The sequence below is a fragment of the Rattus norvegicus genome, chromosome 4 (assembly GCF_036323735.1).
Source record: "Rattus norvegicus strain BN/NHsdMcwi chromosome 4, GRCr8, whole genome shotgun sequence".
Classification (NCBI taxonomy): domain Eukaryota; kingdom Metazoa; phylum Chordata; class Mammalia; order Rodentia; family Muridae; genus Rattus; species Rattus norvegicus.
Genome location: NC_086022.1, coordinates 26,484,224 through 26,502,090, shown reverse-complemented (window position 1 = coordinate 26,502,090; position 17,867 = coordinate 26,484,224). Strand labels below are relative to the sequence as shown.

At 38.1% G+C, this 17,867-nt stretch overlaps 2 protein-coding genes across 4 annotated transcripts in view; one reads left to right on the top strand and one right to left on the bottom strand.

Moving 5' to 3' along the window:
* Rundc3b (RUN domain containing 3B) overlaps positions 1-17,867 on the bottom strand; it is a 136,904-nt gene that overhangs the window by 52,314 nt on the left and 66,723 nt on the right. For all 3 annotated transcript variants that reach the window (XM_006236003.5, NM_001047116.2, XM_039108366.2), the window contains one exon: positions 2,166-2,255. In XM_006236003.5, the coding sequence (XP_006236065.1) occupies positions 2,166-2,255 (90 nt within the window). The remainder of the gene's footprint in view (positions 1-2,165; positions 2,256-17,867) is intronic.
* Positions 13,635-17,867, top strand: part of Abcb1a (ATP binding cassette subfamily B member 1A) — a 176,054-nt gene continuing 171,821 nt past the window's right edge. The window contains exon 1 of the mRNA XM_006235994.5: positions 13,635-17,405. The gene's annotated coding sequence lies outside the window, so the exon portion shown is untranslated. The remainder of the gene's footprint in view (positions 17,406-17,867) is intronic.

The window sequence follows — 17,867 nt, the reverse complement described above, 5'->3', positions numbered from 1 at the left end:
GTGTCAGGCTCTAGGGCCTCCCCCTGAACTGAACCCAATTTGGGCCTGTCCCTGGACCTTCTTTTACTTCTCCATTTTTGTCCCTGCAGTTCTTTCAGACAGGAACAGTTATGGGTCAGAGTTTTGACTGTGGGATGGCAACCTTATCCCTCTACTTGATGCCCTGTCTTTCTACTGGAGGTGGGCTCTACAAATTCCCTCTCCCCACTGTAGGGCACTTCTCTTTTGTAGCTTAGCCCCACTTGCTTTCTGAGTGGGGATGTGATGTGGTCTGTTAGTTTCCTGTCACCATGTCTGTCTTCCCTACTTGCTATGTCTTCCCTGTTACAAGGGATTCTAACCCTCTGAAACTACAAATCAAAGCAAACGCCTTCTCCCAAACTGCTCGTGTCAGGGAATTTTATCACAGCAACACAGAAGCAGCCGCTACATAAATAGGATCAGAAATGAGTCATTATTGTGGTAAACCAGATGATGTAGTTTTAGGCCTTTATTATATAGGAGGGATTCATAAGATTTTAGAAATTTGGGCTAGAAAGCCATTGACTGCTGGATATATCAAGGCCATGAAATATATTTCGAGGAGCGCTCGAAAGTATTAGACTAGAAGTGAAAACAGCCAAGGGAGCAGCACATATTGTAGGTTGCATGGTGTGTGGAGGGATGGACCCATACACCCTTTGAAACTAAAGCTACAGACACTACACAGAACTATAGGATTTGGTGCGTGCCTGCTGAAGTCCCTGCCTTGGTCTAATGTTAATATGCTTGCATTCTTCCCTTTCAGAATGGGAATGTATCGTTGTATGTTAGAAGTATATGATTAATTTCTTTATTTAACAGTGGCTCACAGTCAAAAGACTGTCTTAAGACAGAGAAGACACAACCTTGAAACTTCTGAACACTGTTGGGACTGTTAAAGACTGTGGGTACTTTGATAGTCAGACTATATATATTTTGCACCATGATATGGCCATCGGTGGCTGAATGTGGAATTTTGTGGTCTGACTATGAAGTAAAAGAGAGAAAGTCAAACACATAACACATGGACTTAAAGGGCTAAGATGATAGGGTACCCTATACAATGAGTCAGTAACATTTGGGGATTGCAACTACAGTCTTCAGGCTGTCTTACCATCTTCAGTAAGCAAAAGTGCCTACCTCTAATCCCAGTGACCTGAATTCAATCCTCAGGACCCACAGGGCAAAAGAAAAAACCAGAATCCTTTAAGTTGTTCTCTGACTTCAGCATGCACGCACGCACACGCACGCACGCACGCACGCACGCACGCACACACACACACACACACACACACACACACACAAATAAATAAACATAAAAGACTTAGAGACAACCTTCAGACTTCATGATGTTCATCCTAAAATTAAGCTAGTTTTAGTATATTAAATCACAAATAGGGGAATTCCAGACCTGTGAAATGACAAATATTTTGAAGATAATGTGAGTTACTAGGAAAAGGTAACCTCCTTAAAAATTACAGAAATGTAAAGTCAAATAATTATTAAGTCGAAACCTGAAAGTCATATTGGTCTTGTTTTGTTACTATTATTGGATTTTTTTAAATGATACTATTTATAAAAATAGTTTTCCTTCACTTTTATCTTTGAGTTCTCTTACAACCTTTTACTTTTAATATAATATATAATTTGAGATAAATTGAATGCAAAATTACATTTTCAGAATATACAAAGTAACTTAACTATAAACAATTTTAGCATATGTTATAGGTCTGAAACTGATTCATCTTGTGGAGAATAAAAGGAAATTAACAATACTTTATATTTTAAATTACTACTAATAATTCAATAAGTGTACCTAAGACATCCTCACAGAATTTTCTCTATCTGGACATGGGAAAAAGAGAATTTTGCTTACTTTAAATTTGCTTCGAATCTATTTCTTTACATCTTAAAGCAGTGGCTGAAAATCCTAAGAGTAAGGATCCAGAACTGTCCCCTCGTGCCGGCAGAGTCCTGCTGCTAGATGGACAGTCTACTCTTCCCTTCCAGGCAGTTTAAGAGAGTAGGACCATTACGTTTGAAAACAATAGAAGTCAAATATTAAAGTCCAACCACGATATACTTAGAGAAAGAAAGCCGGTGAGCGGAAGTACGAGGCGCACTCCTCTAGCTGACCCGCGTACCTGAAGTCAATGGCGTTGAGGCCCAGCAGCATGCCAGCAAGCATGTTTGCCTCTTCCCCCAGGACAATCGCTCCTTCTTCATAAAACCTCCTGCGCAGTGCAATGAGTGATACATGAGCATGAAAACAAACCAAGAGTTCTCCTGAAGAAATCACAGTCACGTAAGAGTTTAATTTCATTACTCATAATAAAAAATGACTATTGTAGTTACAAAAATATTTACACCCCAATAAAAATAACTAAAAACATCCAAACTCATTACCCTAAATAAAATCATTACTCCTTATTTTTTTAACACTCTCTGGAAAAGAATCTCTAAAGTAATAATCTCAGTGGATCTTGGATGTCCAGAAATTTCCTTAATAAGGGGTAATGTAAATGTCAAGTGGTAGGTGGCGAATTCAGGCTCCATTTTAGGGATCTTTTTCGAAACTACACAGAAAGAATTTTTCTTTCTGCAATGCTGACAGTTACTGATCAATTTTACAACTTAGAAAAAATGGTGTTTTGTACTTTATGCTCACATTAATGCTATGATACTCAAGCAGATGGTTATCAAGACGCCTGTATATAAAAAAGAAACTACCCATTCTCTAACAAAATGTGAGCATAAATTTACCTCTGCTGATGCCTAAAGCATCCTATTCTGGTTAGTGCTCATTTAAAGTTTCTTTTGAAAATATTCAGAAATTTACCAGCTCTTAGAGGTCAAAACCATTTGCTGAATTTCGTGTTCCTGAGCTGCTCAAATAGGCAACCCAGTTCTCCAAATTATATCTACTAATTCACACACACACACACACACACACACACACACACACACACACACACACACACAATTTCTGGTTAGCTTTCATTGGTAACTTGGCATAAACTATAGTCAGAGAGCAAAGTCTCCGTGGAAGCATTCCCTGGATCAGACTGGCCTATGAGCATGTCTACAGATCACTGTACCGATCGATGCGTGATGCAGGAGGGCACTGCCTGCTCTGCCTGGCGTCACCTCTGGGCAAGTAGTCCTGAGCTGTATAAGGAGCCATGACTGAGCAACCAGTGAGGAGTGTTCCTGTGTGGCTTCTGTGTCAAGTTTCCTCCTGCCTCCCACCTCCCCAAAGCCCAGCTGCTTTTGGTCGTGTTGCTTATCACAGCAGGACAAAGAAAATTACGAGTTTTATTTAAGCAAAGTATGTTTTCAAAATGTCATTTTTAAAAGAAAGGAATGTAAGATTATTGTGCTACATAAATCAGACTCAAAAAGTACAATTTTTCTTTTGAATGAATATATTTCTCATACACATGCACATATGTCTTCATATATGTCTATCTGTATATGAGAGGCAGGAAAGCAAAACTGAGAGCATTTGGAAAGGCGGACATAGAAGAGGGGTGAGTATGAGCATGTACAGATGCATGTCATTTCATCTAAAACTACATTATTTTGTCCTCTAAATACTAATGGAATTTATAAAATAAAATGGAATGTAATAGAGTTTAATGAATTAATGGAGTGATAAATAAAATGGAATTTTATATATTATATATATAAATTGAAACTTATATATATAATTTTAAAAGATAACAGAAAATATTAATTTTGTTAGACACCAACACACTCAAAGCTCATCGTTTGCATATGAAATGACTAAGAACAAAGATGATGGCCTTTCCGAGATGAATGTCCCTCACACTGTTCTCCAGTAGTTCAGGAGTGATTGCTTCTCAATCACTGTCATTCAGTAAAGATGCTGATTTCTTTACCAGGTACTTGGAAAATCACCAAGCTATCCAAGTAACACACATAGTTCTTCTCATTCAGAGGTGAATAGACCAACATCATTCCAATGTACATAAATACCCAGCTGACTTGGTGTTCTATACAAACCCAGGCATAGGTCTACTCTGCAAGGATTTCTTTATGTCCCACTGTCAGTAGATGAGTACTGAGTACTGCATGGGAGTATACTTTGTCCTTGCCACAACTTCAGCGTAGTAGTTCTTTGTATCTCACTTTCCTGAGATTTCATTTTCAACAGGAGAATCTGTCCACATATCCCTTTCTTCAAAGAGGCTGAAGTATCTCTTTGGTGTTACACCACCTTCATTTCCTAACCTTTACTTTGCTGTGTTTGGTTTTTACTGCAACAGGATTTTGGCTTTAGTCCAACTTGGTCTTTCCTGAACAGCCCCTCTCATTTCCCCTTCTGCATACTGTCCTGACAAGTCTGTTTCTGTGACTGGTGTCCACATACCCTTCTGCTTCATCCATCCTCTTTATTTTAACCTTTATTTAGCTGCAGATCACGCTTGGGACCGCTGCTACCTAATTGACTATCTCTTGTGTCCTGCTACCCTCTACTGCTGGCCCTTACTCTATACCATCTTCTTTTCAGTGGTTCCAGATAATTAAATTCTAAGGAACTTTAAGAAATAATAGTTACAAAAACTATAATAATTAAATTACTTAAAAAAGAATTCTAGTTTTTTGATGTTGATAATCACCCAATTGTCCTTTATTTTCTCATAAGAAATATTATTTTTTAAAGACTTGCTTATTTTTTTAAGAATAACAAAAAATATTTTACTAAAACATAAGATTTATAGAAGTTTCCAGACAAGTCATACAAAATGGTCACAAGCTTTTCCTTCGTCTTTTGGGGGTGGGGGACGGAGAATCTACACTTGACGGTAAAGTCACGATGTCATTAGTGAGGGCTGTGATGTTTATTTAATGTTCCCATTTTGGATCAGACAATCAAGCTTGTCCATCTACAGTGTCTAAAGTTGGACTTGCCTAGAGAGCATATTCTAAAAAACCGGTTAGCTGCATCTAACCACTGCAATTAGATCCCTTAAGAGAGGAGAGGGGAAAGGAGGCCATAAAATTAAAATAAAACTACTTTCCCCCTAAAAAATAAAATAAAAACACCCATGCCCCTCGCAGCTAACCCTGACAACTGCCTTCACTCACAGTGCCTTGTACTTAGACCATGATGGGGAAAGGCGTCAAAGCAGAGAGCCCTGCTTCTCAGCATCTCTCTGCAACCCGGGTGATGCTTCCAGCCTCGGCTCATGCTTACAACAGTGAATCAGGACAAGACAGGTTTGCTAAGTGCATGTGATCACCAAAGATGAAAATGCCTGGGCTCTTATTCTGTAATGTTTCTAAGACTGAGTCCATTAAATGCAAACAAAAAAAGGAAGAAGCCTTAGCAGAACAGAAGTGGTGTATACTTGATGATCTGATCGACTTAAATACTGTTCATGGCATATAGCCTAGGCACTATATGTCTAGCCTCACAGTTCAGTGAGAGCATGAACTAGAGCATGCTCTCACTGTTTCTACGGCTTGGGCTTCGTTGCTCTTCCACTGCTCAGCTACACCATTTGCTAATGGATCATCTGGATTAGGAGCACTTAACAAAGCCTGGATTGATAGCAGAACTGTTCGGATCTGCAGTGCTGGGGACCACTTATCTTTCAAAATATCTAAACATATTCTTCCCAACTTGTCTATATTAGGATGATAAATTTTGGTCATGAACTGTACTTTAGGTGCTGCCATTGGGTATTCTTCTGGAAGGAATAGTTCAAGTTTAAAAGTCCCTCCCTCAAAGGGGGAATCCTGGGACCAGCAATGACCACATGAAAATAACGGGAGTTGCTCTCATCTGGTTCTGCTTTAATGCCAGGAACTGGTTCTGCCAGCAAACGCTGGGTTTCCTTGATGATCCTGCGGGGCAGACCGGCCATCTTGTTGGATCCTGAGTTTGGCCTCTGCTCGTCTCCCTCCGCTCGCCTCACGCATGAGTGACTTGCTTATTTTTATTTTATGTGTATGAGTGTTTTGTTTAGACGTAAGTATGTGGACCACTTGTATGCCTTAGATCCTTGGAGGCCAGAAGAAAGCATCAGACCCCCTGGGCCTAGAGTTACAGATGGGTGTGAGCCACCATTAAGGTTCAGTACCCAGAACCTCTGAAAGAGCAAACAGTGCTCTTAACCACTGAACCATCTCTCCATTCCTTAACAGTCTATTTTTTAATACCCATCTGAGCCCACCACAGTTTGAAATTACAGCTTAAGAGCCAAACAACAATAATCTACTTGTTCCCTAGTGTCAGCACTGTATTAGGGCTGCTGAAGAAAGAACAGCAAAACAAAACAAAAACATTAACTGCATTTCAGAAAGTTATTTATCTGAGTCTAAAGATTTCTTATGTTTACATGTATATAATTTATTTTAATTAGATGGTAGCTCTACTACCTAGTAAATGAGACAACTTTCTACGCTAATGATTTGTTAAAGATAGTAAGTGAAATACTTGCTAGATGTTCGATAATTTATTCCAGTAGAATCATAATACAACTGTAACACGGCACTATCCGACAACAATTCAACAGTGAGTAGAGAGGACAAATACAAGAGGAAGACTCCTTGGAGGCTTGACTGTCATGGTTTCAGCTTTCCATTACTGTTTCTGTGAGGAAAAATTTCAGAAAAACGTACGTCTAAGTCTGACATGCTTTCACAATGAATTGAACCACTTAGTTGGAAGACATTAGTGATTTATACATTAAAGAGGTAGAAGGAAATTCATATTTACCTTCTTAATAAAACTTGTAACCTCACTTTCCAAAATTTCAAGAGATTATAAAATTTCAACCGTTTAATACTGTCTCACAGAAGAATTGGAATAGAAAAGCTGGCCAAGGGGCTGGGGGTTTAGCTCAGTGGTAGAGCGCTTACCTAGGAAGCGCAAGGCCCTGGGTTCGGTCCCCAGCTCCGAAAAAAAGAACCAAAAAAAAAAAAAAAGAAAAGCTGGCCAAGGTTGCTCAGTAGGAATGCTGAGCATAAAGTAAGCACACACGGGGGCTGGAGACATGGCTCAGTGGTTAAGAGCACCGACTGCTCTTCCAGAGGTCCTGAGTTCAATTCCCAGCAACCACATGGTGGCTCACAACCATCTGATGCCCTCTTCTGGTGTGTCTGAAGACAGCTAGTGTATACTCAAATAAATAAAAATAATAATAAAAAAACATAAAAAAGTAAGCACACTCACACACACATACACACACACGCACACGCACATCCATGCACACACACACCACTCCTTTGTTAACAGTATTTTTTGTTCTAAAGAAAATATTTTTGAGAACATTAACAAAAACAGTACCCTGAATTCCAAGAAGATAAATATTTAAAGTACTGATGTAAAAATACATAAAATTCCACACAAATAAAAGAATATACTATTGGGTACTCCTCAATATTTTATAAGCAAGCAATTTTTCATATTATTGTGATCTCTATTTTTATTAGGTACATTCCTACCAATTATTTACATTTTGGCTAAAAATGTGCTAATGACTAGCAGTGAGTAGCATCCTTATTCTTTCTGTTGATCATATATAAGTTAGCTCTCTTATAATGCCATCCGATTGTTCATTCCGAAAGCCTCTTCTAAGGCCTTTCAGGTTGATAAACAACAAATAACCCGTGGTGGGATCAAAATAGTGCAGAACAAAATCACGCTTCAAATTACCCTTCTGTAAAGATGGTAAGTTTTACTCTGACAGCACACTGTTAAAATGTGAAGAAGCTTTCAAGTTGAGGAGATTTTGTTATGGATGTTTTTCTTTACTGTTTTCAGTTTAATCTGTACATATAAACTATAAGGAGCATCTGGGAGAAAATCTTCCCATGTGTTAGACAAAGGCATAAATAAGCATTGTGTTATCCTCAGAGTTAAATGGATGTGAAACAGGGATATAACGCCAATCTCCAGAGATCTTAAGAATGTGAAATTCACTGATCATTTTACCACTGACTACATAACAAACCCTTCCTGCTCTGTGACAAGAACTATGCTGCTGACTGCATTTATAATGGCAAAGAAAGAAAGAAAAAAACTAGACAGTTTATTGTCTCTGGTGCATAACATCTCAGTAAATTGATAGGCCAAAAAAAAAAAAAAAACCCAAAAAACAAAAACCAAAAAACAAAAGGACAATTATGGAGAGTGGTAAATACTGCAAAGTGGGTAAACATTTTCTTGAGGGAGAGATGAGATCCTAATTTGGAGTCATTAGAAACTGGTGTACTCCTGTCTAATATGAACCCCAGATCTACATGAGTCTAACCACAGAAGGTTCTGTAGGCTGTGAGCCATTTACAAAAACAGTGAACAATATTTATTGAGCATAGGGCATAATTATAACTATTTTATTGAAGTTGTTTTTAAATTTTGCTGCTACATATGATCCTCCAGAGAACTTAAACAACTCATTACAGGGCCCCCAGTCAGACAGCAGTAAAACCAGAAAAGGTTTCAAGAGATATAACTGAAACATGTTGGATAAGGCAATAGCAGTCATTTACATATTTTATGGAAAAATTGACAAGATCTCTAACTTTCAAGGTAGGTCATGGCTCCTGGTGGTGTAAACTAAAAGCTCATTTTGGAGGCTAATCGGTACGAATGTAGTCTGGAAATAAAGGATTACTCTAAGAATCTTAGAGGGTAAAGAGAGAAGAGATTCCAAATAAATTTAAGATAGAACCAACCAGACTTTTCCAATGAACAGGGAATAAAAGAGAAGTTGAGTATGGATTTTACACTTCTAGTTGTTTAACTATGTGTACCCAGTGAAATCATTTGACAAGGGCAAACAGTGTTATGGGAAGGGGAAACACATATGAACTATTTATCTGGAGATTTAAATGTGGTCTCAGGATGATATAGACAATATTTAAAGCCAAGAAGAGAAGGTATAAAGTTCTAGAAAAAGAAAAACATGAATAGAGCAAAAAAGAAAAGGTAATAAAAGATTGGATTAAGAGGACAATGAGATTTACGCTTTTGAAGAAGGTTAAGATAGGGAAGAGCAATCACAAAGAGTTAAGCTTACTGTACAAAGCATCCTTATTTCAACATAGGATCCTAAACATTACAATTTAAATAAAGTTGTTAACTATAAAATATACTAGCACACACTGCTATATCACTTCATGCTTTCAGAATTCATAAAAACCTATTTTTTATATCTACATGATTTCAATAAATTTTTTAATTTTTTTTGTTAGATATATTTCTTAACTTACATTTCAAATGTTATTCCCCTTCCTGGTTTCCTGTCCATAAGCTCTCCTCCCCTCCCTTCCCCTCCCCTCCCCTCCCCCATATGGTATTCCCCCCATACATCCCCCTTACTGCCCCCCCATATTCCCCTGCACTGGGGGTTCAACCTTGGCAGGACCAAGGGCTTCCCCTTCCACTGGTGCCCAACAAGGTTATTCTTGGCTACATATGCAATTGGAACCCTGGGTCAGTCCATGTATGTAGTCTTTCGGTAGTGGTTTAGTCCCTGGAAGCTCTGGTTGGTTGGCACTGTCATTCTTATGGGGTTGCAAGCTCCTTCAACTCTTTCAATACTTCCTCTAATTCCCCCCAAGGGGGTCCTGTTCTTAGTTCAGTGGTTTGGACATGCTCTGGATGTGTCTCTCAGGAGAGACCTATATCTGGTCCCTTTCAGCATGCATTTTTTTAGCTTCATCAATCTCATCTAGTTTTGGCGCCTGTATATGTGTGTGTGTGTGTGTGTGTGTATACACATCTGTATATATATATATATATATATATGTATATATATATATATATATATATATATATATACACACACACACACACACACACACACACACACACATGGGCCCATGTGGGGCAGGCTCTGAATGGCCGTTCCTTCAGTCGCTGCTCTAAACTTTGCTTCCATACCCCCTCCTATGGATATTTTTCCCCTTTTAAGAAGGAGTGGGAGCATCTGCATTTTGGTCATCCTTCTTCTTGAGCTTCCTGTGGTCTGTGGATTGCATCTTGGGTAATTCGAGCTTTTTGGCTAATATCCACTTATCAGTGAGTGTATACCAAGTGTGTTTTTCTGTGATTGAGTTACCTCACTCAGGATGATATTTTCTAGTTCAGAACATTCCATACTAAATCAAAAGGTTACACCTTCTTCTCAGCACCTCATGGAACCTTCTCCAAAACTGACCATATAACCAGTCACAAACAGATACAGGAAAATAGAAATAATCCCATGCATCCTATCAGATCACCACACACTAAGACTGGTCTTCAATAACAACAACAATGACAGAATGCCCATATATACATGGAAGTTGAACAATCCCCTACTCGATGACAACTTGGTCAAGGAAGAAATAAAGAAAGAAATTAAAGACGTCTTAGAATTTAATGAAAATGAAGATACAACATTCCCAAACCTATGGGACACAATGAAAGTGGTACTTGGAGGAAAACTCATAGCTCTGACTGCCTGCAAAAAGAAACAGGAGAGAGCATGCATTAGCATCTTGACAGCACACCTAAAAGCTCTAGAACAAAAAGAAATAAATAAACCCAAGAGGAGTAGAAGGCAGGAAATAATCAAACTCAGAGCTGAAATCAACCAAGTAGAAATGAAAAGGACTATACAAAAAGTCAACAAAACCAGGAGTTGGCTCTTTGAGAAAATCAACAGGATAGATAAACCCTTAGCCAGACTAACCAGAGGTCACAGAGAGTGTGTCCAAATTAACAAAATCAAAAATGAAAAGGGAGACATAACAACAGAATCTGAAGAAATTTAAAAAATCATCAGATCCTACTACAAAAGCCTATATTCAACAAAACTGGAAAATCTGGAGGAAATGAACAGTTTTCTAGACAGATACCAGGTACCGAAGTTAAATCACAAACAAATAAACCATCTAAACAACCCCATAATTCCTAAAGAAATAGAAGCAGTTATTGGAAGTTTCCCAACCCAAAAGACCCCAGGACCAGATGAGTTCAGTACAGAATTCTATCAGATCTTCATAGAAGACCTCATACCAATACTGTCCAAACTATTCCACAAAATTGAAACAAAGCACTACCAAATTCCTTCTATGAAGCTACAATTACTCTTATACCAAAACCACACAGAGACCCAACAAAGAAAGAGAACTTCAGACTAATTTCCCTTATGAATATTGACACAAAAATACTCAATAAAATTCTTGCAAACCGAATCCAAGAACACATCAAAACGGACATCCATCATGATCAAGTAGGATTCATCCCAGGGATGCAGGGATGGTTTAATATATGAAAATCCATCAATGTAACCCAGTATATAAGCAAACTCAAAGATAAGAACCACAGGATCATTTCATTAGATGCTGAGGAAGCATTTGACAAAATTCAACACCCATTCGTGATAAAAGTCCTGGAAAGATCAGGAATTCAAGGCCCATATCTAAACATAGTAAAAGCCATATACAGCAAACCAGTAGCTAACATCAAACTAAATGGATTTCAATAAATTTTTACCCTTTTAAAAACAACTAGTGTACTGACTACAAAGTAACCTAAAGTATATTTACAGTACAGTGTAGTTATTACAAATTAACCCTTATAAAGTACTCTTGCAGTATACTTTAATTGGTTCTACAATTATCAGCTCCAATTTTTATAACACATTTTCATACTCCACCATAGGAAATAATGGACCTGTATTGGTCACTTTTTTTGTTTGCTGTGACCCAGTACCTGACAAGCAACTAAAGGGAGGAAAGGTTTCTTTGGACTTATGACTTGGTGATATAGTCCATCGCTGTGGAGAAGGCATGGTGGTGGGGATATGAGGATGTTGGTCAGATGGCACCCGCAGTGAGGAAGCAGAGATATGGATGCTGGTGTACTGCTATCTGCCCTTCTTATTCACTCCTGGCTCCAGCTCATAGAATGGTGCTATTCACATTAGCATGTATCTATGCTTCGGTTAAAATTTTCTGAAAACGGGCTGGAGAGATGGCTCAGAAGTTAAGAGCACTGTCTGCTCATCCAGAGGTCATGAGTTCAATCCCCAGCAACCACATGGTGGCTCACAACTATCTATAATGAAATCTGGTGCCCTCTTCTGGCCTGCAAGTGTACATGCGGGTGCAACGCTGTATACATAATAAATAAATCTTTAAAAAATTTTTTTTTTCTGAAAACATCCTTATAGACACATTTAGAAGCGTCTTTCCATGGAGATAACAAAATCAGTGAAATGGACAGAGAAGATCAACTATCACAATAGCTGTCTTAGTCCGATTTCAGCTGCTGTTACGAACACCATGACAAAAGCAGCACTGAGAGGGAAGGCTTTATTTGGCTTACAACTTGACAAAAACCAAGACAGCACAGCTTCTGCTATCAGTTACCTATCATTTCCTTCCAAGCCCTCTTCCAGTGACTCTCCCAATCCGTCTATACCTCACTGACCTCATTCCTGTTCCTACGTACTTATTCAGGTATCCTGGACATTCCAATTACTGAAACCATATACTACCTGGCCTTCTGTAAATGGCTTCTTTCGCTTTGCATGTTACCAAGGTTTATCTTTGGACTTCCATGTTGCCAATGTATGTAATGTTGGCACTACTCCGATCATTTTTATGGTTGAATGAGAGGATGCATTTCGCTCCTTTATGTAATGGGGATTTGGGTTGTTTTCTCTTTCGGTTATTATGAATACTGTAGCTATAAGTAGATGGACATTTTATAACTATGATATCAATTTTATATACATGCATTGATATATAGGAATAACAGACATCCATACACTCAAACCCTATGTGTCATATGATAGGTTTTATGATAATTTAAAATTTTTGAGCAACTGCAGACTGTTTTTAAAGTGGCTATGGCATTTTACTTTTGAAACAAGCAACGCATTGGAGATCCAAATTTTCCCAGTTCTCATCAACATTTTCTTTCATGTAATCTTTTGTAAATACACATCTCACTTCCTAAGTTTCATAATGTTTCTGGTTTGCATTTCTCGGGAGCTAACGGTGCCAAGCTTTTCATTACTTACTTTCTACTACTACAACTGAATATCTGATAAGAAGCAACTTAAAAGAGAAGGTGTGATTTGACTCACATTTTGAGGGTATAACCCACCGTGGAGGGAAAGGCATGGTAGAGTACATTAGAGTGGGAGCATAAGGCTGTCCTTATATTTTAGCAGACTCAGAAACAGAGAAGGGGAACTACTCAGCTGGCTTTCTCCTCTTCCCTTTTTATTCAGCTTGGTATACCAAAGATGGTGTGCTGTCACCTACATTCATGCTTGATCATCTCTCCACAGTTAAATTTGTCTAGAAATCCCATCTTAAAGATACATCCAGAGATTCAGATTCTGTTGGGCTAACAGTGAAAATTATCCATCAAGGCTTTATTTTGCTATTTACGAACAATTTATATTCCTCTGTCAGAGAAAAGTTTTCTCATTTTTACTAACAATTGGTAAAAGATTATATATATATTTTTTCTAGATATACTTCTTATGTGACTTTTAATTTTTTTCCTACTCTGTGTTCTTGTTTACCTATCAATGGTATCCACGGAAGAATCAAGTTATAAATATTGATATCTAATTTATTTAGTTTTCTTTTGATCTTTGTACATAGGATATCATGTCAAGGAAATATCAAAGAGTTAAACCTATGTTTTCTTTCAATAATTTTGTATTTAAATTGGATCTACACAATAATATCAACCAACCAGACCCCAGAGCTCCCAGGGACTAAACCACCAACCAAAGAGTACACATGGCTCTAGCAGCATATGTAGCAGAGGATGGCATTGTCTGGCATCAATAGGAGGAGAGGCCCTTGGTCCTGTGAAGGCTTGATTCCCCAGTGTAGGGGGATGTCAGGGTGATGAGGTGGGAGTAAGTGGGTGGGTGGGGGAGCATCCTTATAGAAGCAGAAGGAGGGGATAAGGGAGAGGGGGGAACCAGGAAAGGGGATAACATTAGAAATATAAATAAAATATTCAATAAAAATACAAAAAGAAATATGTTTGTATAAGAATGCTTACATGGAAATACACCTTAGATATATTTATATGTAGCCATAGACTGGCATCATGGTATAATAGAACAGGCAAATTGGTAAATATTGTTATGTTTCTTAGAATTTCTTAAATATTCTGATGTGTTGTGAGCTACTTTTATTGAATAATACTTATTTTATTGTCTTTGGAAATATTTATATGTAGAATTCTTTGAAATTCTATCTTATTGAATAACTATGTGAATGCTTTGATATTTATCTGTATGTAGTATATGGAATATGTTCACTTGGGAGTGTGGAATCCACCGTCAATAGCAGGTGTCTTTCCTGTAAGGTTCTGCACAATATACTCAGCAGAAAGGTATGTCAATGAACAATCAATCAATCAAACAATAAGTAAATTGGATCTACTTGGAGTTTTGGTATAAGTCATGAGGTAGGACAATCCAAAAGCAACTTTTAATAATGTTTATTTTTTATCTTAATACAGAAGCTTTCTTCATCAATGAAGAATATCCCAAGATACCCACTGAATGCCTGAAAACCATAATATCAAGATATGCTATCAATATATAAGTTCAGCTTCCACTTTTTGACCTAAAGGTACTGAGAAACAGTGGACATTCAACAGCAATTGTGCTTCGCTGCATTATCTTTTCCAGGGCAGGGGCAGGGCAGTGAGCTGCGGCTCCCATCCCATCCCATGATCATTGTATGTGAGAACAGACCTGCTGCTTCACTTGCCCAACCATGGGCTTTCATAAAAGTTTTGAGAATATTAAAGTACGATAGGCTAAGCTCTGGTGCCCGGCAGTTGGCACAGTAAGTGTGGTTTTGACTTACGGTGTTTTCATATACCGAGAGTCTCCAGACATACGGAGCAGCTGCCATCCATGCTATGCTATGCTATGCTATGCTATGCTTCCCATCCACATTACGACAGAGTTCAACATAAACCAGTCACATGAAGAGATTTACAGTAACAACTGCCCTGCCATGCTATGCTTCCCATCCACACTACGACAGAGTTTAACACAAACCAGTCACATGAAGAGATTTACAGTAACAACTGCCATCTATGCTATGCTTCCCCATCCACATTACGACAGAGTTCAACATAAACCAGTCACATGAAGAGATTTACAGTAACAACTGATTAAAGCGGGTATTAGCGACAGCCTGTAAAAGCAGTTATATAAAATGTGCGAATTACTTCTGGAATTTCCCAGTCAATGGGTAACAGACATCATAGAAAGCAAATTCATAGATATCAAAGGATAATTTTAATGTAAATTTGGCATATTTATAGATTCTAAAACTCTTGGTTCTTAAAAGATTTAGCAACTCATCACTATTTTAGCCACTTTTCTGAAATTGAGAGCTCCATCATCAGTAATAGCTCAGTGTGGACTGTTGTCTCTATGCAGGTGAGGGCTGGCACACGAGAAGGCAGGGCCTGTGATGGGCAGTGAAAGAGTAAGGTGGGGACGGAGTTTTGTAAGGTGGTAGAGAAGAAAAGAGAAAGAGGAACCAAGATGTAGGCAGAGAAGGACGACCCAGATCCATGTGGCCTTAAATGGCCACAGGTAGCTGTGAATATTCCTTAAGGGATGGATTTTTATAGGACAGTTTGTCTTATCTAGGTGGGAAGTTTATATCATTATCAATTCGTTGTGAGTTTTTGTGTGGATGTTTTGTGAATTGAGAATTTAAAACATAAATCTGATTGCTAAAGACATAAATCTGATTGCTAAATTACAAGCTTATCAAGTTTTGATTTTTATGGGTTACTGGGAGTTGTGACTATAACCACAGTGGGTGGATGCTGGGAATGTGAGCAGAGTCCACAGTAAGAGAGCGGCAAGATAGGCAGTCTCTGTATGGAACTTTCAAGGCAGCAACCGGCCCTGGGAACTAGATGGATGGAGAGATTGCGCTGGGCTCAGAGAGTGGCCATCAGCAGTGTGGGATGGAGATTGGGAGCTTAGTGGGTGAGAGGCTTTGCTGGCTGAGATGAAAATGTCCTGCAGAAGCCATATGGCACTAGGACAGGATGATAGAGAATCTTTTTTAATATGCACCACAACCACCTCAGGAATTTACAAAGTTTTATTTTATACTTTAGTCCCTCCTATATTTATACCAAAATATTATAAAAACTGACATTTCTTTATGACATAATTTATCATTTTAAATTAAATACTGACGCAACTAAGTTTAGGTTTTTGTAAAGCTAATTTTTTATGATACATAATATTTTATACCAAATGTAGGATGTTTCAGGTCATTTTGCTTAACATATTCTTTGTCTTCTTACATCATGATAATCATATTTGCTTCCTAGTGTATGTATGTATGTATGTATTTATTTATTTATATATACAATCCATATTTTATTCCACTCCAGGTCTACCCAACGGTTCCACATCCCATAACTCCTCCCTGCACCACACCCACCCCACCTCTAAACTTCCTGGGGCCTCCAGTCTCTTTGAAGGTTAGGTGCATCTTCTCTGACTGAACCCAGACCCAGGAGTCCTCTGCTGTATGTATGTTGGGGGCCACATCTCAGTGGTGTATGCTGTCTGGTTGGTGATTCAGTGTCTAAGAGATCTCGGGGGTCCAGGTTAATCGAGACTGCTGGTCCTCCTACAGGGTTGCCCTTCTCCTCAGCTTCCGCCAGCTTTTCTCTAATCTATTATTGCCAATATTTACTACTTAAAACATTCATTTTCAATATTGTTTCAAATGTCACATGTATAAAACTTGGCTTAATGTTTCCAATTAATTCTTTGTAGATGGACAGAAACTGAACTTTGAACAAACCAATCCTGTTTTCACTTTTCATTTGAGATTTTTCCCCAGGATGCTATCAAAGTAATATTCTACCTTAAAGAAAATCTTAGATTGTACTCTATCACTTCCCAATTCTGGCTGTCTCCAGATAACACCCAAATTCCTGAATCACAAAACATTCCAAGTTTTTATTCTTTTTTTTTTTTTTCAGTTGCTCCTCAAGACACTTTCCAGTTCAGCAACAAGTTCACATGAAATTCTTTAATGCTTTGAAGGTGATCATGTACTCCAAGAATTTGTACTTCAGCTCCCCACCCTTCCTCCACCCTTCCTCCATCCTTGGATACTCAATTAGGGCTTCAAAGTAGCCTGCCTTAGCTCCTCCCCTTGAACTGGGGTAAACACGCTGTCACTATTTTAAAGACTATCATTTCTCTTTGTCTGTGAAGTCAGACAGAACGAGAAGAAATCCACTTGATTCAGATACTCTCAAGATTGTTAAAGGACTAACTTCTCCCTCTTTATGCACTTACGTCTGGAAGCATTCAGAAAAGGTAATGTATAACTGCTCTCTCCAGGATTATTCTTATATTTTAAAAATTTACTCTTCCAAGTGTGTTTGTTTAGTCAGGGATTTACATTCAAATTACTTACAATTAAAAAGTTATTTGAATTTATTTCGGTAAAAATAACAACATTAAGTAGTTAAAAACATTTTGTGTTTTCACATTTGTTAGTCACAATCTAAAAAGAAAATTCTGAAATACCTTTGTGCTCACTTTCCTTCTTGTGAATTATGAAGCCACTGCATTCACATTCAAGCACCTCTGTTAGGGCAGATATGTTTATGTATACACACATACATGTATGCATATAATATGTACCAAGCCACATTTGTGTTTTGAATAGAATATGTTTGTAGAGTATTACAAAACCTTTTATTTCAGAAACTTTTGTATTTAGAATTGAATCATTTCCTTTGTCATCAGGTTACGGCTAGATGTAAGACAGAGCTA